The sequence below is a fragment of the Rutidosis leptorrhynchoides genome, chromosome 2 (assembly GCF_046630445.1).
Source record: "Rutidosis leptorrhynchoides isolate AG116_Rl617_1_P2 chromosome 2, CSIRO_AGI_Rlap_v1, whole genome shotgun sequence".
NCBI classification, from domain to species: domain Eukaryota; kingdom Viridiplantae; phylum Streptophyta; class Magnoliopsida; order Asterales; family Asteraceae; genus Rutidosis; species Rutidosis leptorrhynchoides.
In genome coordinates, this window is record NC_092334.1 from 268,372,914 (window position 1) to 268,399,122 (window position 26,209).

The 26,209-nt window shown below is 32.4% G+C and overlaps 1 protein-coding gene and 1 long non-coding RNA gene across 3 annotated transcripts; both read right to left on the minus strand.

Annotated features, from left to right (window-relative positions):
- Positions 1 to 5,826: 5,826 nt before the first annotated feature.
- LOC139888670 (uncharacterized) lies at positions 5,827 to 17,991 on the minus strand. Its single transcript, XM_071871665.1, has 5 exons — positions 17,879 to 17,991; positions 17,371 to 17,787; positions 16,638 to 16,723; positions 7,593 to 7,687; positions 5,827 to 6,089 (listed from the first exon to the last, which is right to left on the minus strand). Exons 1-5 carry the CDS (start codon positions 17,978 to 17,980, stop codon positions 5,827 to 5,829), a joined length of 963 nt encoding a protein of 320 aa, XP_071727766.1. The 5' UTR covers positions 17,981 to 17,991.
- A 3,227-nt stretch (positions 17,992 to 21,218) lies between these two features.
- On the minus strand, positions 21,219 to 24,803 carry LOC139891780 (uncharacterized). Of its 2 annotated transcripts, XR_011773833.1 has the most exons (7): positions 24,381 to 24,803; positions 23,526 to 23,620; positions 22,837 to 22,951; positions 22,372 to 22,629; positions 21,965 to 22,036; positions 21,749 to 21,803; positions 21,219 to 21,601 (listed from the first exon to the last, which is right to left on the minus strand). It is a non-coding gene; the product is annotated as an uncharacterized lncRNA (long non-coding RNA). The 2 variants fall into 2 exon arrangements; XR_011773832.1 differs by having other exon boundaries at positions 23,526 to 24,801.
- Between the last annotated feature and the right edge of the window lie 1,406 nt (positions 24,804 to 26,209).

The following is a 26,209-nucleotide window of genomic DNA, read 5'->3' on the forward strand; positions in this document are numbered from 1 at the left end:
GCATTGTGATCTCGTGTGCATCAAGATGTGTTAGAGTACAGTTCCGTAGATTTTGGTATTGCATCACAAATTTTGCTCTCAAATCAAGAAAACTGGTAATACTCCTTGGCGGCAAACTAGCAAACCATTCGCGTGCCATTTTCTGCAATACCATAGGAAACATATGGCACGCAGTTTCATCCTCCCAATGCTGCAACCTCATAACACCTTCAAACATAGTCAGAAAATCTTCCGGATCCGTTGTGCCATCATAAACTCCAATTGCTGGTATAGCAAGATTTCTGGGCAATGGATAATTAGCAATTCGATCAATGAAACACTGTGTAGATTCTACCATGGTCGGTGGCTTGGTGTCTTGCTCTCCAGTAATGAGGGCAAAGAAATTGTCCACGGCCACAGCACGGACGGCGGGCTGCGCTAAGCGTTGCTTATATTTTGCCGGAGCTGTCTGCTTAAGAATGTCATTCAAAAGCAACAATGCCTGCTTCTCTGACATGAACTCATCTTTGTCAGTTTCATCATCAGAGTCATTATTATCATAGCTCAGGTCGTTATCATCCCCAGAATCATCAATAAGACTGCCCAGCTTGTCGAGTAGCCTAGATAACTTGTATTTTGATATAGATTGCCTTTTCATTATTTGCTTGTCTCTGCCATCCGCCATCCGCCGAAGAGGTATAAATGATGGACATCGCCGTGGTTGCATCAATGGTCGTCGCTCTATATTAGTAACAAAATTTGAAAGTCTTTCTGCACTTTTAGTTGTCGCTTCTTCGATTACTGGCCTTTTCTCCGAATTAATTGCCAAATGTTTAAGCCTTTCTGCAGTTTTAGCAACTGTTTCTTCAATCGTACCATCTAGTGGCTGAACGGGTACATCTTCAACAGTTATCATGTCATTAGTTGATGGATTGTTGACTGCTTCAAGTACAAATGGAGCTTCAGTTGTTTTTGTTCCTTTTCTGTTTCGTGTGTTCTTTGCATTAGTGGATGGAGCCATTGTTAACACCTATTTCCTTATGAGGTAAGGCTTAGTGTGCCAATAAGATACTAGAAGTAATCTAGCTTTAGGAGGGCGAAGTGTTGCCGATTGATTTTTACCCTCGGGAAATAATCCCTGCAGACCCGGTTCACAAGTGTAGAAACTTGTGGGGTGGCTTAATCAATCTGTCGTCCATAGTGTGTAAGAGTGCTAGCTGGATGACTTCTAGTAAGAGAAAGTAGAGAGAGAAAGAGAAGTGAAGTCTCAGCTCTCAAAGTTGTCAGAATCTCTGAACTGTGTAAAATGACGACCCAAGGGGTCTATTTATAGTGTCAGATCCACCAGATTACTTGGGGACACGTGTCAGATGATGATATGTTCTGTTATTCGTGATCCGAAATTTATGCTGAAGGTGGCGTTCTCCGGCCAGGGCTTACGCGCTAGGCGGCCTTCAAGGCTTACGCATGACGGAGCAGCCTGTACAGCAGAGAATGCTGGACGTATTACTCCACAAAACTATTGTTTCCAGCCTTCCTGATGCTACTTTTATGCAACCATTATGCCTTTTATACGTGTATACGATAGGATACACCATTAACCTCTAACGTAACAATTGAGCATAAGGTGTTGCGAATGTATGACCGTAAAATGAAAACTAGAAGTGAAGCGGTGAGATCATTGTTAATGAGTAAGTCCGCCCGTCTTAAGCATTGATGATCAGAAAGAAATTTTGAAACGAGAATGAAGATTTGATACGAGTATAGTGTTGAGCGAAAAAGTCTATTGACGTTGCAACAAAATCTGATGCATGGCGAGGTTTGTTTCTATAAAAAAATACTTATGATATTAATGTCTTCACATGAGTGATGCCTGAGAAACAAATGAAAGATTCCGTAGACAATGAAAAAGGTACCACTGTCTTAAGTGGGAAGATAGAAACCTCGGTATGTGAAACTGAAGATCCAGCTTCTTAAGTGACTGTAGATCCCAGAGTGCCAACATTAGGTGGTGTTAGGTGCCTCACCATACCTGCTCATGTGCTATTTGACTCCGACTGCATTAAGTTAATCGATGCGTTATTCAATTGTGAGTAATTGAACGTGTGTAATGGATAATGTGAAAACCCTTATTAGTAGTGATTGGTGACAATGTGTTGATGGCTGTCAAAATTATATTGAAGGAGAAGATGTCATAATCAATGAAGAGGTGATAAGAATTCTCTAACTGGGGAAGACCAAGCGTTCCCCAATTCGAAAGTCGATTTATACTTTTTAACTTAGTTTTACCAAAGGATGAGAACGATTCATTTTTTGAAAGGCGCATTACGGGCATGTGTGATTGATCATACAAAAACTGAAATGAGTACTTGCCAGAGGAGGAGTACTCATACAGCAATAGCCTTGTGCTAGTATTGTAATGCCATTCTGGGAGAGTTTTGTGATAACGTAACGATCTTATGGTGTGTAGTATGGAACACGGGGGCGTTATTCTGTTTAAGTGGGGAAGAGTTGTAACATTCTATTTTCAGAAGGGTATTAGTTAATTATTGCTTGTGCTAATTAACTTGAATTTTGTTAGGAAAAGGGCCATAGTTATAAGAAAAAGGACCCAGGGTGTAAAGTTATAAGTTGGGCATTGTTAAATATGTTAATATGTGTTAAAATATAATAGCCTTCACAATATCTGGATAGCCCTTCCTTTTTTTCATTTGTGCAAAAAAATTAGAAATAGAGAGAAAGGAAGGTGTTGGGGGGCGATTTTTGGGGATCAAACACAAATCCTTTGAATTTTCTTCATGTAATTTACTTGTGTGTAATCAACCTAATAGAGACTAGCTAGCTCCATTGGAACCCTATATTCATCATTTTTCATCTTCAATTTGAGGGTTTTATAAATTAGACTTGAGATATGAAATTTATTACTTATAATATCGATTTTATGTGTTTTTATGGTCTAGTTAGACCCCTTGTATCGATGAATGTACAACGGCGTGGGAGGGTGAGGTGGAACCCAGCGCCGCCCCCAACCGCCGTATCGAGGCGTTTCTGAGGCCAAAAAATGGGGCGTGGGTGGGGCACCAACGGGGTAAACGACGGAGTAGGTGAAGATGGTGATACACGTGGCAGTTTCCTATTGGCTTGGTGGTTGGTGGTTGTATATATTTATATCAATTTTGATCCGTTGCAAAATCAAATGGATATATATATATCCGTTGCAATTTTAATCAATTTCAATAATAAATAATTTTAATATATATATATAAACACCATTACACTCTTCACAAACACACTTCTTCCATACTTATCCTACAATTCATATTTTTTTTATAAAAAAAATGTCTAATCCAAACACTCAATTCACTTTGCAAGATGATAATGAAGATCCCCGAACACCACTTAACCAAACCGGTTCGTTTTCAAATCTTATGGTGTTCGGTCGAACAAATACTCCCGGATTAGCATCCCCACCACTCCAAACACCTAGTCCTCAACAAATTGCCAATATGTCTAAAAATATGTTCGGGTTCAATCAACCGTTAGTTCCGCTAAATTTTGAACAACAACAACAATGGGCTCTTTTTCAACAACAACAACAACAACTTTATCAAATGCGTTCGCAAGAAACATCGACCCAACAAATTCCAATCCAACGAATGCAATTGCGAGATGAAGAATCACAAGAACAACAACAACTTTATTCAAATTATGTTACATTTTTTTTCTACTTATTAAATAAAACAAATTATTAAAACACAACAAAAAATAAAAATTAAATGCCACGTCAGCATTCCACTAACCCACCAACACCATCAACCCACACCACCACTACTCCACACAACTAACCCACACGGCTTAGTCATCAAAAAAGTTCAAAAAGCAACCCACGCCCCCAACCACTACAAATAGTCTTAGTGACTAAAATGAGGTTTTAACTTCATATAAACCCTAATACGAATTTTATAAGTTAGAGTTTATAGGTCGGTGTTGGAAAAGATGATGATTTTTGTAAAGACTTAATAAATTGTTAAATTACTTGATTAATAAGGCTGAAATTTGTAAAAGTCACGAAATGGCTAGTTGTTAGAAAAAGATGAACATAAGATCACCTACCTCTAATGGTGGTTATGTTAATTAAAATGAAATGTAAGAAAGCATATATGATGAACTTGAAATGTTTAGAAATAATACTTGACTTTGAGAAATATGCTAGTAAGTGGTTTTGTATAAGTGAGCTTTTGTAACTTAGACGTGTGATTTAGTTAAAAGATGTCAAAATGGGTTTTGTGGGGCAAATGGATAAACCCTATAAAGGATGGTCTAGAAAGACAAAGATGAATGAATTGTGATATGTGTGTATGGTCGTACAGGTTGATTATTACTTGGAGCTCTTGAATTGTTGATAGTGTGCTTCGAAATCGATTATTATTTTGCTTGCTTGGATTTGAGGTGAGTACAATGTGTGCATATTATTTGATGAAATTGACATTAATATGAAAATGTATGTTTACGCTATCGAATATGTTATGATAACCTGCTTCACATTGGGAACACAACAAGTGTTGTTATGATAGCGAAAATTTAGATGGACAAACTTGTTTCACTTTTGGAATGCATCAAGGGGTACTTGCTTCATGTTGAGAACGCAGCAATGACCTAATTTTAAAGCACCGGGTGTGCGGTTGTGATTGATTGTATGATGTTAAGGGGACTTGCTTCACGTTGGGAACGCAACAATGTCCCAAGTTAGTACCGAGGGTAAAATTGTGATTGGTTGTATACAGTGTTGTAAATCTCCCGAGATCTCCCCCGAGATCTCGTTTTTAGAAGGCAACCGAGACGAGATGTTCATCTCCCGAGATTTCTCTGTAAACGGGGTCAAACTTAGTCAAAGTCACGATTTCTCGAATTTTCTTGCTAATTTGTAAGATTTTCTTGTAAAATTCGTAATTTCTAAGATTTTCTCGCTCATTTCTCGGATATTTTTGTAAAATCCCGTAAATACGTATATAAATATACATATATTTATGTTTTTATGTATATTTTTATTAAAAAAACTATAAAGTCAATGTCCGAGATCTCCGCGAGATTATTCCGAGATGCCGAGATCTCCCTAAAAAGTCCAAACGAGATCTCCCCGAGATCCGAGTTCTCCAACCTTGGTTGTATATTGTATGCGGTTTGACTATCTATATGAACTTTATTGACTAATATGCATATATTGTATTCACTAAGCGTCCCGTTATTGTCTAACCATTTTATAGGATCACTTGCGGATAAGGGAATGGGTAAGCTAGGCTACTAGCTAGATGATATGATTGTGTGCTTGGTCACGGTGTCAAGTGTTTGCTTGTTATGGATGCTAGATGCCTTTAGTAGGTGCTTTGGGAAGGGATAGACATGTCCCATAATCATGCTTTGGTCAATGTTGCTGTTATTGTAAATGGGTCAAGATTGGTACTTGTCGTTTATTTAGGGTCAAGTAAATTTGAAACTAATTTATGGAAAGTCAAATCTTATTCAAATATTAAGTTTGATGTTGTAAAACAAGTGGAGTTGGAATTGAAACGGGTCAAGGTGCAAATTCTGGCCAAATCCCATGTTTTGATCAGAACATGATCTTGAGATCTCTAATGGGATCGTCAAAAAAATAAAAAAATAAATAATTTGTCATTTTTCGGTTACGAGTCAGAGGTTCGTTTTATAATTCCTCACCTTCAAATCAGCATAAAATTAAGGGTCACATAAGTTTGTAGTATTTTGAAACAAAGACAAATGCTACCGATATTGGTGACACTCAACAACGATAATTAGGGTTGCAACATAAACAACAAGATCAATCAAACACTAATAAACACAATCATTTTCTTCATTCGCTGAACCCGAAGTCATTATTGGCCGGGTAAAGAAGTTGAAATCGGGGTGGTTGACATGGAGCTGTTTCAACCACGAAGAAGCAGCACTTCCCAAATCCTTAAGCTTTTCGGAGTCATTTTTGTGGGGGTTGATCCACACTTCTGGTTGCATCTTGTAAGTTGCTAGCCCAAATGGAACAATATCCAACACTTTTTCATTCTCATCCTTTTCAACACCTGCTTCTTCACTGTTATCTGCTATATTAAAAATTCAATAATCTTAGCAAGTTTTGGTTGATTAAATATGCACAACCATAACCTAATGAATTTTTAATTCGTTTTACTACTTCAAAACATCGGTTTTGTTCGAGTTAAGCATCGAACAACCTTTACAAGATTTGATACTCCTTTTAAATATGGACAACCAAATGTATTCTATCTAATAAAGATATAGATTTTGTTTTTGTTGGAAATATGTTCTCGGGTTGGCTACGATTCGACCGTGGTTTGACCGTGGTACATATATTCCGAAGATATGCCCATGACATTAAATAATAAAAGTCCATTTATCCTATTCGGTCACACACAAAGGCCAATCGTAAATTGTTTGATATACCTTCTAATCGGAAATTAATTTATTAATTATTAGTTAATGGTTTAATAAATTAAGTAAGTTTTTTAAGTATATACATATACTTACAAATCTAAATATGTAGAGATTTGATTAGATTTTGCAAATTATATTTTATATAAGATATAAGATTTGATTTGATTTATAAAATATGATTTGATTTTGTAAATCTTATTTTTATATAAAGATTTGATTTTGCAAATCTTTTCAAATCTTTATTTATTATATTTGTACTAGATGTATTATTGTATTAATAATGTACTTTGTTCTATATAATACCAAGTTTTGGTATTGGAAAAGTAGATTGTTACAAAAGATACAAAAACACACATACAAAAATGCTATTTCTCTTTCTCATTTTCAAGTAACCAAAATACTTGAAATATATAATTGGGTTCGGTTTTTGGTGGAAATAAGATAGAAGAAAAGATCCGTTAAGTAGAAGGTATAGATCGAAGCAAGGTTGAAACTTTGAGTGTCTACCGTTTAGAGGAACTCTTCTTTGAGTTTTCAAATTCGATCTTCAGAAGGCTACAAAGGTTGTTTTCTAATCTTCTCTTGTTCGGTTTCATTAATTTGTTTTGTTTACTAAAGTTTTGTACAATGATCCGTGGAAGAGTATGATTTTGTAAAGTTTTAAAAATCCTTCCACTCGCTTTGAATTTGTATCATACTTCAACAGTTTTTACGACCTAAAAAACTAAAGTGTAACTCTTTAGAAACAAATGATAGATGAGTGGTGTTTATACAGTTTAACTCTTCTATATTGATCGTATAACCGGTAATTGGGGAGCATCTAAAAAATTATTACCCTTTACATTTAATTGAATGTCACAAGTTTTAAAACTGAAGGGTCACTAAAATACTAATATGCCAAATACCCTTACTAGTCAAACTTACGCTTAACACTTACAACTTGGTCATTTAACCATCCTTACCCGACTAACTATTTGGTCATTTATTATACATATACATATTAAATAAGATTACACATATATTATATCAAAAATAAAACATTATTAATTAAACCACGCAAGAGAGTACCTAGACATGCAACACATTTTCAAATATGTGTTTATATGTATTATGTTTGGATGTAAAAATATGATATTATTGTTGGTATATACCTTGAAAGGAAGATGATAGCGAATGGAATGTAAGGAAACAAGTGGTGAGCGAATTGTTACTGTAGACAGCAGCTGGAATATGATATATAGGATACCTATATAACAACAATTTAGACATAAACAAAATCACTGAAACATTAATTCTTAATTCCTCAAATTTTCCGTTTCTTTTGTTTAATCTATATTCAATATGAAATACAACGATATGATCATATATCAAATATCTTCTGCATATTTGGTAAATAGTAGCTTTTTACCCATACAATGCACGGCTAGAACTAACATATAGATATAATACAAGATTCTTTACTACGTTGTAATTCATGCGTAAGGATAAGCTCTATCTTTCAAATTCTCGATTTTTTAGCGAGAGATTGGTTCTATTTTTCATAATGTTCAAAAAAGAAAAATGAAAGAGTGATTTTTTAGGAAAAGATTTAAATTAATATATGATATGATTTGAGCCTTTAAGATCACACAAATTAAGTAAGAGCCACATGTCATATAAATTTCTGATATAATACGAGGGTGACACACTAATACTTTACTGGTATGGGTCGAAAATATCATTCAATTTGTGTCTTGGGTCGAATTTGCCAATGCAAATGTACTTTGTGTTATGATTGCCACTGTAGGTAATTTTAAGGTCAACATTGCTATCATTATTGCTTATTGGGTCTGATTTGCCATGGATACTAAATCATGGGATTTGTTCTTAAATTGAGTGAGCGTTGTGTTGTTATTACTTCACCATACATATGTCGGTTTGTGAATTTTCGTTTGGTTTTTTTGGTTGCCATAGTGTGTAGCAGGCAATAACATATTACACTACACCTCTTTTGGTTGCCATAGTGTGCAGCAGGCAAAAACATATTACACAACACCTCTAGTCAAAAGTATAAGCATGTTTAGTTTTTTATGTTTCGTGTTGTGTAATCGTGTGAATCATGGAGTGTTAAAGCATCCAATGGTTGTATTATAGGATCAATTGAATCGTGTGGTGTTATTATATGATGAATTTTTACAGCAAAACAATTGATAATGGACTCTAGTCCACCCATCAGATTAGACCACAACCATATTTTGCATTTATAGTTCATATAGTTCCAGATTCAAATACATATACATATATCTAGATTCATACCTGTTCTTATTCTATATCATCATTGTACAATTACCTCTAAAGCTAGAAAGATTATCACATCATGTACAGACAACAAGCAACAAAAAAAGAAAGAATTACCTCTATTCGATTTTGATGTTTTGAGTTTTAATTCTTGTAATCGTAATTTTGTAAGAAGATGAATGAATGATCGATGAATGCATCAGAACAAATTCGAACGTAACTATTTTTTATATTAATAACAACATATAATTATGGTATAGCTATTTATATATTATTATAATTATATAGGTTATAGGTTATAATTATATTTTTGAGAAAAATAATCATTCCAAAATCAAATTCATTCCAAATTCAAACTATAACTAACTTCCTATTATTGGAGGTATTTGATTATTTAGACGTGTTCTGTTAACTTAGTGGCTAGCTTGTTAACTTATTTAGACGTGTTCCAGTTAAAAAGCTTCCTATGGACGTGTGTTGCAAATTAATTAAACGTGTAACTTATTAGACGTGTTGTCAATTAGACGTATTTTTGGTAAAACTTATTAGACGTGTTATAAGTTTGACGTGTTCTTGAAACAACTTATTAGACGTATTGTCAATTAGAAGTGTTCCCGGTACAACTAATTAGACGTGTTGTCAATTAGACGTGTTTCTGGTAAAACTTATTAGATGTGGTCATCAATTAAAGGTGTTATACTTATATAGACGTTTTGCAGGTCACTAAATAGACGTGTTCATACTATTATTTAGACGTGTTCTGATTTTTTTATTAAAAAAATGTTAATTAGATGTGTTTCTTTAGGTTATGTAGACGTGTTTGGTCATTTACACGTCTAATTGAGGGGCACTAATTGAGGAAAAATGTTGTAGTGACACGTAAATTTTTTTCCAATTTGTCTATGTAAGAAGCATGACATATAGGATTAAACAATTAGTCTTATATATATATATATATATATATATATATATATATATATATATATATATATTAAAATTCTTCCATACACAGAAATCAACAGATTAATAACTAAATATTAAGGGAAACGGTTGCTAATGAGATAGATAGGGATCTTAATGTGATGGATAATGATAATTGTGAGAAGGAAAGAGCTACCTTTATTTCAAAAAGGGAATCGATATATCCAACGTCATTTTTAATACATCTAACATAAATGTCTGATAGCGGCTAAAAATCACGTTTTTTTACCTCATATATTGAGCCCTAAAAACTATAAAGTAATTAACTTTATCAAGGATTCAAGCGTTTATTTGCTTTATTTGGTAGATAAAGTAACTACGAAGGCAATATAAGAAGAATCGAAGAAAACAGACTTAAAATGAAGAATGTAGAGCGAAAACGATGAAAACCAAGTTACGACCTCGGAAGCTGAAAACCAGAGCCATACAGCCTTGGAATATGGCCGCATACGGCCTGCCATCAACCATACGGGCTGCCATGATTTGGTAAGTCTGGCCACCACAAACGGGCTGCCAGTGTGTATGGTCATGGGAAACGACAAGTGCACACGGCCTGCCAAATTTATACGAGCATGGCATACGACTTGTCAGGGTCAGAATTTCCCTATTTAAAGGCCATTTGTTTTCACATTTTACACACACTTCAAAACACCAATATTCTCTCAATATCACTTCGCTCTCTAGTTTCTCTCTATAGGATTATGAAATAATTATCGATAGCGATAATAACCTTAAGTAGGCGATAAGCAGAGTCTGTAAACGATTGGAGATGCGTCTGAAGTTGTCACTATTGTATTTCCTATAAATGTGTGTAAATATAGTTGATATTGTTGCCATTATTAACGAGTAGTTATCTTTAAGTGTATGTTTCGATGATGAAATAATGAGATGTTGTTGAAATGCTTTCCGATTATGCTTTAAACTCGAATGCTTTTCCAACTAATAGAACGTGGTTATAGGCTCTATTATTGGGAAGTGGCGAACTACGATTCATAGTACACTATATGTGTCCTTTGGTAAGAAAACTCTATCGGATACATAGTGCGCTTGACAAAAGCACAACGGTTGTAGTACGTCAACCTACCCTATAGATTCCGGCAGGCGACACTTGTGTTATTGAAACTATGCCTAGACACTAGGAGTACAAGGTTGTCCTTGAGCTATGCATGTTTAGTCACTCTCATATAAGCATAGTAAGCACACGCTGAAGCACAACAGTTGTTGTAAGTTGTATCCATGCTATGCATTGCCATGGAAACAGTCTCTAGGGTAGACTAAGTACATCACACCATAACATGGCCTCAACATTGCATTGAGCTGGGGGATTCTTTAGTTAATTCTTAGGAATTGTTTGTTTAAAGACATAGAGGATTGGACCGTTAGGAGAACCGAACGTGTTCCAAGAGGTTACATTGTAACTTGGCCAAGGTGTTCTTCATGGTTAAACTCTTTTAAATAAGGGACTAACTGATCTTTTATCAATCATTAACGAAAGCATTGAAACACATCACGTCTCTAGGATAAGGGGTATCTTATGATCCTCCATTATGCATAAGAACGTTTAGACATTGTGGAATGTTAATATGCCGCCTTTTTCGAGTGCTCCTTTTGAAGAGCCGCCCATACCTTCATATAGAAATGATTGATGGATGTCTGTGGTTGAGGGAATTGCTATCTATTCAGAATCACCAAACCTAGCGTAATTACCCAGTGACATGTGAGTTAGCTGACAGGGACGTCTAGGTACATCATAACGAGTCTTAGGTCATCACTTATCCATGAGCTAACATTATGAACTCATCAAAGTAACTAGCCAAGTAATGACATACATTTGCATCACCTTATCTGAAATAAAAATCTTATCTTTATCACTTTATTTATTTATCAGTTTTCCTTAGAAAATAGAAAACCAAAAATTACCCCAAACTACTCCTTAATTTATTAGTCTACTAAGTATCTTATTTTACTATTGGAAGGCTCGATTATGTTATTTTCAAGACAATGTGAAAATATTTATCTTTAATTATGCGTGTAGTTTTCGAGTGGTAGCTCAGGTGGCATGAATTCAATAATTTTTTTTGTTAACGATGAATATGGTATGACCTGAATTATGTCATTCTCAGGGTAATTGGGTAAATTCTAGTGTACCCTTTTTCATGAAAAGTGTTTATGGGCCGCAAAATAGTCAAGAGAAGTGTGCACTTTGGTCTCGGTTTGAAGCTTTCGCGAATGATAACGATGGTGAATGTGTGTTAGTCGACGACTTTAATAAGGTAAGGAACGAAGGTGAGAGGTTCGGTTCATTGTTTATGAGGCAAGAGGCGAGTGTTTTCAATAATTCTATTGAAAATACCGGTCTTATGTATGTTCCTATCGGAGGTTGGAGATTCGATTCTATTGGGTTAATAAATCTGCAATCAAGATGAGTAGGATCGATAGGGTGTTGGTCTCTCCTAATGATTTGTCAATATTCGTTGATATGAAACTCGTCGCTTTACAAAGAGGTTGTCGGATCGTATTCCAATATTTTTCCATAATTAAGTTGTAGATTTTGGGTTGAAGACATTTAAATTTTTACATGTGGGTTAAATATCCGGACTTTCATGACACTGTAATCGATGGGTTCAATAAGTAAAAGTATATAGTTTTAGTTACTTTTCACGATAAATTCAATAGGTTGGAGTATATAGTGTTGGTTACTTTTCACGATAAATTAAAGTTGCTAAAGAGTATTCTAAAATCTCGGATAATAAATAGGAGATTTGGTGAAAACGTAAGGAAATAAGTGATGCTGAAAGAAAAAAAACTAATGCTATAGATATGTTGGTGTTAAACTCCCGGATCCGGACGAATTATATTATTTTTAATTTTTTTTAGTTCATTAAATTGTGTAGGGATGTTTTACTGACTTATTTGGTTGAGTCGTTTTCACTGTCATTTACCGAGTTTTGTTTACCAAAAGGTGCTAAACGGCTTTTATTCGTTAATTCCAAAGATGGCTAATCAAGCAAACATTAAAGATTATCGCCCTATTTCTTTAATTGGTATTCGGTACAAGATAATAACTAAAATTTTAGTGAATCGTCTAGCTAAAGTAATTAAATCGATCATTAGTACAAAATTGTCAGCTTTCATTGTGGATCGCCAGATTCTTGATGGTCCGTTGATTTTGTCCGAGAAAGTGAATTGGTGTAAAAATATGAAAACGGAATTATTTATTCTAAAAGTGGACTTTAAAAAGGCGTACGAATCGGTGTCATGACGTTTTTTGGATCGCATGCTTCAATTGTTGGGTTTTGGTCCTAGGTGGCATAAGTAGGTGGACATGTGTTTGAGAAATGCTCAAACGTTAATAAAAAAAAATCCCCTTTGCTACCAGGGACGGAACATATGTAGGACAAAAGGGGGTATTCGTCCTGGCTCGATTTCGGGGGAAAAAAAATTGACACTAAAAAAAAAGTTTACGAAAAAATAAGGTTTTTTTAGTGTTTACCCGCCTTCGATTAGTTTCGCCCCATCTCGGGTCGGGGTCAAGTTCCGTCACTGTCTGCTACTGCCATAGATGTGGAGGAAAAAATAATCTTGCTTTAGAGTTGGACCAAATTTGCAAGATTGAGGACGCGAACACATTACAAAATGCTCATATAAAATGAGACGTTAAAGGTGATGAAAAATTCAAATTTTTTATAATTAATATGTAAAAGCAAAGAAGAACTGATCAATCTATCAAAGGCATTAAATCAAATAGGGAGAGAATATCCGATCGATTGCAAATTAAAGGCGAGTTCTTGTAATTTTTTAAATCCAGGTTTGCTAACTTAGATAATGGATCGTTTTTTCCTGTTTTACAGTTGGAAACAATGTTGTCGAAATGCACAATCTAGCGAGCTTGAAAAGGACTTAACCGGAGAGGAAATTTTGTTGGTGGAGTGGGATTGTGGTAGTGTAAAGCCCCGGGTCCGGACGAATTTTCTTTTGAGTTCATTATATTGTATTGGGATGTTTTACGGACTGATTTGGTTGAGTCGATTTCGTTGTCTTTTATCGAGTTTCCATTTACCAAAAGGTGCAAGATCGGCTTTTATTACGTTGATTTCAAAGGTGGCTAATCTGGCAGTCATTAAAGCTTATCACCCTATTTCTTTAATTTTTATTCAAAATAAGATCATCACTAAAATTTTGGTGAATCGTCTAGCTAAGGTAATTAATTCGGTAATTAGTACGGAGCAGTCAGCTTTCATTGCAGGTCGCCAGATTCTTGATGGTCCATTGATTTTGTTGAATACAATGGATTGATATTATTTATTCTAAAAAGTGAACTTTGAAAAAGCTTATGATTCAGTGTCATGGTATTTTTTGAATTCCAAGCTTCAATTGTTGGGTTTTGGTCCTAAGTGATGTAAGTGGGTGGACATGTGTTTGGGAAATGCTAGCACATTTATTTAATAAAGTGGGAGTCCGACTAACAAGTTTGTGATTGAGAAAGGTTTGCGTTAAGGAGACACGATGTGTCGATTTCTTTTTTTCGTTATGGACGGTTTGCATTTGTTATTCGTGATTATGTAGCTAGGGGTTTGATTCTTGACGCAAAAGTTGGTAGCTCGGCTATGTGTATTTTCCACCTTTTTTACAATAATGATGCGGTCATCGTTTATAAATGGCACAAGGAAATTTTGATTAACGCTATTAACGTTTTTAATGATTTTTATGACTTTTCGGGTGTAGAGATTAATGTGTCGAAATCAAACATTTATTGTGTTGGTATTAGCGAGATTGGCATGGAAGAAGTTATTTTGGCCTCGAGTTGTTTATATTGTGTGATGTCGCTAAATTATTTGGGGTTACCGATTGGTGTTAAAATGAACCGGGTCGGAAGTTGGAAGATTTTAGTTGATAGATTCAAAAAACGGTTGCGTGTTGGAAGACAAATATGATTTCTATTGGTGGAAGATTGACGTTGGTTAAAGTGTGCATGGTAGTCTTAGTATTTACTTTCTTTCCATTTTTAAACATTGGGAGTTTGCGGCCAATTAACTAAGCCCTTTGCGAGTTAATCCAAGTTCTTTGTGCGTACGAATGAAGATATAACATCTGGTCCTGGAATGTGGAACAATATTATTAGGTTGTTGCATTCGGGGGTCTTTAGAGGTTTGATACCATGTGATCTTATGCGGCTACGGGTGGATGATGGTAAAGAGATACATTTTTGGTCGGATGAGTGCAAAGATGGGTTAGTTTTGAAAGTTAAATATCTAAGACTTTACCACTTAGAAGTTAGCAAATATTGTAAACTTTACGATAGATTGGTTGATCGTACTTGAATCTGAAAGTGGTCTCAAGATCTACAAGGTACTCCTTTTGTTAATCTACTTAGATATTAATAATATGAGTTTGTCGAGCTTGAAAGACTCTTGAAGTTGGTCCGTTGCAAGTGATGGTGAATTCCAAGTCGCAATTACTTGGTTTACATCGATTTGCATTCGTTATAAGGATGTCAGGTCCCTACAATTTGGGTGAAAGTTTTATCACGTAAGGTTGACGTTCTTATTTGGCAGGCTGAGTTGGATGAGTTGCCCACACATCTTAATTTTGCAACTCGCGACATGGAAATTAATGACATTGGTTGCCCGCTTTGTTCGTATCGCGTTGAATCGTGGTATCATATATTATTCCCGTTAGCGTTGGAGGTTTGGAGAAAAGTGAGGATTTGGGGTGGATTTTCAATTACCTAGCTTCGATGGATGGAGTGATTGGCCCTTGTGCTACTAAGAATGGGGCGCAAATTCGGGTAAAAGGAAGTGATTCTATGCAATTGTTGCGGCTCTACTTTGGTTGCTTTGGAAATTTCGTAACGAATCAATCTTTGTCTCGAAAGTTGAAAAAACAAGGTTTTTTTGATTTGATTCGGTTGTTTCGTCTAATTGGATTTCGGATAGAAGAAAAGAAATTCTGAATTGGAACGTTTGGCTAGTTAAACTGTTGTAATGTGTTGGTTGCTCCCATCCCTAGTTTCTCACTATCGAGATGGTGGCTTTTAATTAAAGTTTACGTTAAAAAAATTATATTTAATTTTTTATTAATTAATATTTATATTTATTTATATTAAAAATAAAACTAACTTCTAATATTTATATTAAAAATAAAACTAACTTCTAAATTAAGTAATTTATATTACAAAAAGAGTTTATCATGTTACTTTTATTATATAATTCATAAGTTAATTTTATGTATCAAAATCTATCATATTCTTATAAAAATATAATATATTATTGATTTAATTACTTAAGTAATTATAATTATAATAAAATATGTGAACCTTTACATTTTGAAGAATATTTAAAGCTTTTTATTTATTGCATATCAGATACATTGTTCCTTTATCAATAAAATAAACAAGTCTACCTTCTTATAAACAATTTATATAGATCATTTCAGTGTTACTTAAAGCTTATAAAACACACAAACATATACGGATATATTTTTGTGATAAAGACAAAATAATTTAGTTGAATAAAAAATTGATTATAGTAAGTTTTTTTAATAAGTATTACGGAGTAAATCCTAATAAATGCAATATGAATTACGAAGTACACTTTTGCCAAAAATTATTATCAAAAAATCCCGCTCATAAATGTTTGAAAGAAGCTTTTAACAATGCGATCAAGTATTTAAATTGTATTAAAACCTACTTATATTTTTATAAGCGTTGATTCCGTGAATTTTATTAATAAATAAAGAACACAAGAATACAAACCGGTAAATTTAGCTTTGATTTTACCATTAATTAAAACCAACTATCATACATCAAGTTCATGTTTGTGTGAACCAACAATACGTATTAAATAATATTAATTAATACTGTAAATTAATATTGATATTCAATAACTTTAAATGAGAAAAATGTAATAAAGAAAAACAAAGGAAACTTAAATACATACCAAGCTATAGACATCCAACTAGCTGGAGATATATCATTGACGTTAAATGTAAATAGTCCACCATAACTTTGACCCAATTCAACAATCTGTATGAAAAAATAACAAAATCTTTAATTATATTATAAAAAAGTTAGTCTAATATATTTATCTATCAAATATATTAGATCTTAATTTTGGTTTTAAATATTATTATTATAGTAAGTAAAAGAGATGTAAATGTGAGTAAATACGAGAGTAACAAATTCATATAGACCTTTTAATAAGTCATAACTTTACAAATTTATAGAATAACTCCTTCATAAAGGGCAATTAGTAATAAATATATATAAATAAATCTGAAATGTTATAAAAGAGGTTTTAAATTCTTCAAGTGATTTATGAATAATAAAAAAGTAGGTATTTCTTAAAAATCATACATATGTAGGATTTATTAAGCATTTCAAAACTATTTTTTGATATTTAGTCATTTATAGCATTAATAGTTAAAGTTAATTCAAAACATATGTATTTACTATGACAATTATATATGTATTTATAAATCCTACATTTTATATTGATCTGCAATTCAAAACATATGTATTTACTATGACAATTATATAATCCTGCTTTTCAATAAGAATTACAAAATGAAATGCATCCTTATAGTATTAGTTATATATATATATATATATATATATATATATATATATATATATATATATATATATATATATATATATACACACACACTAACCTTATCCATAAAAGGCAACCGTAAATATGGAGAACATGTTTCAAAATATTTTAAATAAAGGTGATTATGATCTCCTAAATTCAAACCATTAGCATTGTTCAGGCCATTCTCATTGTTGAACCCATTAGAAGTCACAATCTTTGAGTTTGTGTTTGAATCATCATCAGTCGATGAACCACATTTTAATGCTATATAACAATTATCATCTCCAGAGCTGCTTGATGCTGATTTTTTCGTGAATATTTGAATCGCTGATAGATATGGGATGTAAAATTGAGTAACTTTTTCACCATTTTCTAATAAAACTGGCACATCAACACCACAAGCACTCCATTCGTCAAAGATCTCCCATATATCTTGTAGCTTTATGTGTGCACTTTTTGATTCTCCATTGGCTTGTAGTTGTATAACACCGTCCTTTGAAAGTAATAAACGTATATTTAATAGAAATAATATAATGTTAATAATATAAATTATACATGAATATGGTAATAAAGAGGTTTGTTACCTGAGCACACAAAACACCATTGATGATTGGAGTCACTGAATGAAGAAAGTTTTCAAGATTTGAATGCTCAATGAAAGAACATGAAGAAGAAATTGTAGACATTGTATTTTCGTCTGATACATAATATACTACGTGTACTTTTTTTTTTATATATCTATATAACTTTTATCTATTATATATTTATAAACTATATTTCAAAATTTAATTTGAATTGAATAGAAAGAAAACAATTGACATAAATGGAGGTATATAATTAATTTAATATACAATTGACATAAATGGAGGTATATAATTAATTTAATATACATTTATGACAATTAATTTTAATTTAATATTTATTATTCTTCATGTAATATTACAAAATACATGCAATTGAATAGTGTGGATATTGTAACTTTATTACCTTATTGAAATATTATTTAATATTTATTTAAACTTTTTTGGTCAATTGAATGTCAGAAAGTAGAGAAGTTGTATTCTGAAATTATGATTTGACTTTATTTGTCAATTTTTTTATTTAATTTTTTTTTTTTGGGTAAGCAAGAAAACCCTCCTACGAACGAGCACATTGGCTCTCTCATATAAGGTAAAACCTCGGGTAATCAAGCCCCCCGAGCGCGAAATCTGGTACCGGGTGAATTGCGCATTATGTGCACCCTCTTGTCACACTCCCCTTTTGAACAATTTGGCATAGCCAAGGATTGAACCCGGGTGGTGTGCTTCATTAGGTAACTCGGTGGCCACTCAAGCAAGCCTGAGTGGTTATATATGAACATATAAGCCTGGAATGATGCTGCAACAATTAAATACATTACCGATCCAAATTCTTATAGAAACATAAAATATGAACTCTACTTACTGAACTACCGGCATCAAATATCACGGCATACCGATTTGATGTCCGTTTCCGGTTACGGCGGCTGACGGTGGCTTCACGGATTGATAAAAATTCTTATGTACGGACTCCAGTTCTTCTTTATTTACCATTTTCAAGGACATTGCTTACTCACCAAAATACCCCTCCGCGTTTTTTAGTATAAACTTGAAATTTCTAAAATGTGAGGCCCATATTTACTTATCCAGTTTGTACCTCTAAAGTTGCTTATCCCTCGATTGGTTCCCTATATATATATATATATATATATATATATATATATATATATATATATATATATATATATATATATATATATGTGTGTGTGTGTGTGTATGTGTGTGTGTGTGTGTGTGTGTGTGTGTGTGTGTATACTAGGTTTTTGAGCCCGTACGTTGCACGAGTATGTAAAAAATCGTGTAAAAAATGTAATTTGCAGTTCATATTGGTATGTAAATAACGATACTAAAAAAATAGAAAAAATATAATAATTATTTAAGAGTCTGTGGTATTGACAAATTTAAAAATTTCTCTTGAGTTTAAGAGCCCGTGATGTTGCTTTTAGAGCCCGTGTGATTAATATCTTTTTAATTATATACTACATAATATTTAGAGAAAATTTGTGTCCACTGAAAATTTGTCATGGAACGTAACGTTAGTAAAGTCTAAGTTATATTATTTTAAAATTATTATATACAATTATTTTTTAAATAAAAGTGTAACCCGCGAAATAGTCGATTATATATATATATATATATATATATATATATATATATATATATATATATATATATATATATATATACTACAACAAAAATGCAGATTCATTACAGTTTTTTTTGTTCACAGTTGGTTCAGGTGTGAAAGAAGTTTTCAAATTTATTAGTGTGTAATGTATCTAAAATTAATTATAAATGTGAAAATTATTTCTCATGCTTTTAAATTTGAATAAATAAATATATATAATTTAAAAGAAGTAAACACTCCTAAGCTCGAAGAAACGAAATATAAGTTAACAACACTTTAAGCATGAAACACGCTTAAATAAAAAAGTTAATGAAATTAATTTTTCTTGTTATTAAAAAAGTAATTATCTTAAATAACTAGTAACAGTAATATCCCGTGAGTTTTGTTGCTTCTCTCCACCAGTTTTACTACTTATCTCACCAAAACGGATGACCTAAATGAAATGAATCACTTATATAAAACCGTAAAAACTGAATGCCCTAAATCAAATGCTATAAACGGACTGTAATATGATGTGTGAGGGTTTGAAATCAAATATACGTTTGCTTAATTGTTCGGTCCTCGGCATTTTGGAAGTAGACACAACCACAACTCCTCTGATCACGTCAACGGCAAGTCTCCAACTCTCAATCTTCTATAAATGATGATTGTTTATTATGTTGTTATGATTCTGATATATTCGATTGTGATTAAGAACTTTCGTTTTTGAATTATGTTCTTTTGTTGCTATCGAGATTGAGATTGACGAGAATACGTTGATATAATTTATAATTCGTGACTCATTTACTCGAATTTTAGCTAGATTTTGATAATATTGAATCATCAGTACAACAGTTACATATTGCAATGAATTCTTAACAAATATATTTTGTTTTAGGTGTAGAAAACCTTGGATTATAAAGGGATTAATATTTTCATCCTCATATTAATTAATATTGATTTAACTTGGAAAATACGAACTCGATGCTGATTTGTATCTCGTTAAACAAGAATTCATATTATGTTTATTATTGACTTTGTAGTGCTGATTATAATGATGAATAAGTTTGAAATTGGAGTCCATTATAAAATTATAATTCAATGTATAAATTACTAATGCATGGAACTCTGAGGTATACTTGTCTGCTGTTTTTCAGAAACTAGCAACTGTTTGAAGGTTGTTCCAATTGAAAAGATTATAGTGTTAATGGTAGTTTAAATCCTAGTTTTACAAATGTTTACTTTACTTTCTATGATAGTGTAGGATTAATGTGCAAAGTACAACATATAACATATAACTATATGGCTAATTTTATTTGAGCCTTCGGGATCACACACATATACACCGAGACGTCAAATAAAATATATATGATGTATATATATTACTCAAGTAACAAAATAGTAAATCGAAATTAATTTATTTACTATTCATATGAATAGTAAACGAAACGAAATTAATTAATTTACTATTCACATGAAAGCGACATGATAGAAATTATTAATTATAAGTTACATAACATACCCCTAAAGTATTTGAGAAATACGACCTCTTTTTAAAATCAATTGGTTTACTTTTTTATATATATATATATATATATATATATATATATATATATATATATATTTTGAACCTTTTATTCATTTGTCATTTACAAATTAAACGTACAAAAGTTATTAGGAAAATGACCGAAAAATATTAGATAATGTTTTGGGATGAGTACCCGTCCAACAGACGGGCTCATAACACAAGTTTACGTTACTGATTCCTATAAACATGTAATAGATAAAAAGCACGTTCCTTGTATTGGTAGTGGAATAAACATTTTGTGCCTGGCTTGAGTCGATTTTTTTATTTGAAACGTTTGAATCCATAAGACACATAGATTTGATTTTTTTCTTCAACATATTATATTATCATATAAATATATTACCATCTAACATGCACTGAACTGATAGTACTTAGACTAGTAACATGCATTGAACTACCTGGCCCAGACCCTGACCCGTTTGATCCATTTAGATGATTGTCTTTACTTGCCTTGCTAGACTTGGTGAGAGGAGAAAGTGCAGCTTCAAGATCCGAAATGAACACCACCAAGCCCACCATAAGCAATAATATTGGTCTACAATCATAGACAGACACAAAGAAAATTAATTTTTAATAGCATATGTATAACATCAGATAGTACAATCGATACCACATTCAGTTCAAATTTTGTAAAAATAGTATTGAATTTATTAAAATGTTCAATCATGCACTAAGGACAGACCTTGATGGCGGTATCTTGAGCAGAATACATGAGTATTCCCTCGTGCATCATTCACCTGTAGCGTCCAAAATATTCCAACATAAATTAAAAATAACTAAAGTAACATGTGAGAATCATCCATAATAAAGATATCATAAACACAAAATAAAGAACTTAAAAGAAAAGAATATGAAGAACCAATTATACAACATTAGACGACTCTTAGTCATATCATACCTTGGTATATTCAGGGTCAAATTAATCAACAATGCATGTATCTTTAAATAGTTTTCAATCATCCCTCAGCACCTACGTGAAATTCAATAACATCAACATGGACATATCAATTAAAACTTAATAACTATATTAGCTTCTGCACAAAATATTTGAATCATTAGACAGTTTGGCATACAAAACACAATTAGAGCCATTTACAAATCCATTCACATGCAATGAGTTTGATCCTTGTAATTCAGATGAGGGAAAATGTCACTTACCATATGTTCTATTGAATTTCGTTTAGGCACTTTTTTATTAAAAGTTCTCTTACTTCATAAAATGAAAAATAGGGATACAAAGCACTATATTGACAAAATTCATGTGATATATAAAGTTAATTAAATAAACAAACTTGATTTACTTACAGGTCCCGACAGTTTGACCAAATATCTTCTTCATCTCTACTTGTTGAGGCTTGAATGTTGCGACAAGTGACAAAAAAAGCGATTGCTTCACCAATCGGCAAGCCCCACCCATTCACATCTCGATGGCAAAACAAACACATCAGCGCCTTTATAAAGTTTTGAAACCTCAACTAAAGTTGTGTGAGGATTAATCACGTAAACCGCAACCCTACCATAAAGAGTTTTTCCAACCAATAATCCTTCACAAATTATACAATCCTATAGTAAAAAGAACAGTATCATAATGAATGAATGATAAATAAAACTTAATGCATTAATTATGATTGCAAAAAAAGGTATGGTTACACTAATAGGATCCTAGTTAGTAAAAGATCTAGGAAGTCAAACAAATTAACAATACAGTTTGCTTGTTTGGCATCTTTTTATATTAACAAAAACCATATATTAGATTAGATTGATCGATACCCGGTAAGTTAAAAAAACTTTCTACAAATCGCACTCTTCGTTGTTTAGTAGAAATTGTGTCATCAACCATTGATAGATTCACCATCATCATCACCACGATTTGAGTTGTATATGCCTGAATATTGAAGCACGTAAATTTGTTTAGTACAGTGAGGTCAACACAACAACACTTGTCTTTTTGTTACATTGACATATAACTAATCACACACAATTCGCTCACGGTTACTTAACGAAACTCATTGTCAAGATAGAATTAAGATAACTTTTTTTGTGCAAAAAAGAGAAAAAGTTAAGCCATACTGCTCGACTTTTATAACATGGACCAACACTAATACGTATATTTTTTCCCATTCAAAAAGCATGCCAGCTTCTTGCCTTACTCTCAATATACAATATTACATACTTGACTGAAGGCATTGATCCTGCGAAAGCTCATGGTGACACAAATAATTACTTGCAATACTTAAGTTTACCGCAAATTATATAATAGTTGTGGATCATTAAATTTTGTATCATTGTTATTGACTACCAAGATATCAAAAAAACACCACAAATGATTAATAGAATTGTAGATATGTGCGACCTACTACTTAAATCTAAGTCCTAAAAAAGTAGTACAGTCCAATTATGCCATTTGTTAGAGGCATAATAACAGTATATAACACTAAAACTTGAACCTAAAAACTTACCTTGTTGAATCTTCAAAATGACACGGATGAAGAAAATATGCCTTAACTTCCCATCAATTAGCATCAACTCATTGTCCAAATTCAGTTTCTAGTAGCTGAAACGGAAACGACTATATATACATATATATAACTCTCGTTGGATTACCTTAACATTATTCGAAGGTAGCTTAACTTTTGATATTCAATAAAATACAAAGACAATATTTTAAACAATTACTTTGAAAAAAAAAAAGTAATTACGAATTAAGAGGAACATGCAGGCATTTGATCGAACACTTAATAGGCAACAACATCAGTGACAATCTAGATAATATACGTCACTCTTCCTTCGCATTCTCCTATTCGTAGTTAGAAAAAATTGTTTAAACCCTTTAAATCCTTAAAGTTTTGGGCTTGTTAATTGGTTGAATCATATATCATCAACTAAGATTTTACTTGAGCTATCACAAAGAAAGAGTTTCTAAGAAACTAATTTCTCATAGTAACCATATACAAAAAACTTACTGCAAATATTTTTTTATAATCTCGATTCTTGATCTTCAACTAATGAAACAAATATACATGAAAATATAATATCATGAAAAAACTCATCTAACGGTCAATTAGAAGAACCCGTGATTTTGTACCTGACTAAAAATTATGGTAACATCGAAAAACCTTCATCAAATCAATTAAAAAAACTAAAATATTTTAAAAATATAAGATTCAATTCGAAAAGTATCATGGGAAACACAAACCATAGACTTACAAAAGCAAAAACCCATAGCATTCAAGTCTTCTAAACCACACAAGCAGGAATAATATTGCTTCAAGGAAACAGGAAGAAAAAAACCCGATCATGAAGTAGATACCTACCTTTAGACCGCGCTTTCTGAAATAAAAATTAGCATTTGTAGACACAAAGTACAGAGGGTTCTTCTATTTGCATAAACTAAATTGGAGGGATTCAATTAAAGATTTTAAATCGATGTTTGTACATCGTCTTCCAAATACTAATTTGGATGATAACTGCTCCTTTAAATATTGAGGAGAATGAAACTGTTAACCTAATTCAGCGTATGATTGATAATTACTGGAAAAGTTGTCATCAAATATATATGCAATCTGAAAACTAACATGTAATCGCTGAAAAAACCCCAATTAATGGCCGATCAAATCAGTGCTTAATTAGGGTTGACGAATCGCGATTAGGTTTTAGCATACAAAACATTCTCAATAATATACCTCAAATACCAAATTGTAGAAATACAACATTAGAGTCAAATATGTATATGTAAAGGTGTAAAACATACCTGCAGCAGCGTCGATTGATGTTTGAGGATGAAAACAATGTTCAAGTAATTTAGATTTACATTACCAGATGAATTATTTGGCGATGATTTTGATAGCCCTAGTTCATCTTCTATAGTAAGCAAACCCTAAATCGCGAATGATAATTATTGAAGTAATCATCAACATCCATTAGGTTGTTGTCATCTGTGGCTGATGAAAAATCACCATAATTTTAGGAAAAATTCAAATTAGGCGGTTTTGATAAAGAAATGAATAACGGGTTTGATAAAAATGAGTATACACAGCAATTTTGGGTCACGCGTCAGTATGAGGAATTTTCTAATTTTTTTAATTGAAAACTCTGACAAAAAGTATTGTGTGAGAATGCATAATGGGATGACACGTGGCTGTTTTATGCCTGTGATTTATCAAGATAAAAGAGATATATATATATATATATATATATATATATATATATATATATATATATATATATATATATATGTTGAGCTGGTAACGAAATGAACCACCACAATTGTAATTCATATTATTCTATTATCACACGTAAACCGAGAGCAAACACCTTTTGTTTTCTCTTTTGCAAATCTTGAATGCGGATTATTATCATTTTTATTAATCAAGGGTTGATTAATTTGTTACTTGGATTTGGACTAGCATCCATTGACGTTGTTTGAAGTGTAGTGTGGACTATCCAAAGAGACGGTCATACTTTTGATCGTAAGTTTCTCTCCGTTCGTCAGTTTCTTCAAGAAAGGTATATCGTTAATTCATCTTATGATTTAATATTCATGACAATTATTATGGTATAACTGGATCCTTGGAAAGATTAATCGTGTGCATGTTTCATTAAATAAGTGAATATTTAATCTTGTAAAATTTTGTTCATAAAATAATAAAAGATTACTATTTTAACTATCCGCTGCGTTAATCTGATTTAAAAGTACACACGATTTTCCAACAGTGGTATCCGAGCCGCTTTTACACCATCTTAATTGTGACGACCCGGAAATTTCCGACCAAATTTAAACTTAATCTTTATATGAATTTGACACGATAAGCAAAGTCTGTTAGGTTGAATCTAAAAAATTTTGAACTATTTTCATGAATTCAATTGACCCTTCTCGACGATTCACGAACTTGAAAATAAACATGTATATATGTTTATATATGAATATATAATAACTTAAAATAATAATATACGATTTAATCGTTAGAACTGAAAATATAAAATAATACACGATATAATATCTCCAATAAAACTGTCGGTAAGATATCTAATTAGATGCACGTTTATTAATATTATTATATTATATATTTACAATCTCAATAGATTGAATCCGTGACTTACATTAAGTTTACTATTTGACTATTGTGTCTGATTGAACGATTGA

Coding starts and splice junctions, on each gene's coding strand:
- LOC139888670 (XM_071871665.1), bottom strand. CDS start 17,980: ATGTCTACAATTTCTTCTTCATGTTCTTTCATTGAGCATTCAAATCTT. Junction 17,788..17,878: donor ATGGTGTTTTGTGTGCTCAG/GTAACAAACCTC, acceptor TTACTTTCAAAG/GACGGTGTTATACAACTACA. Junction 7,688..16,637: donor AGTTGGATGTCTATAGCTTG/GTATGTATTTAA, acceptor GTTGTTATATAG/GTATCCTATATATCATATTC.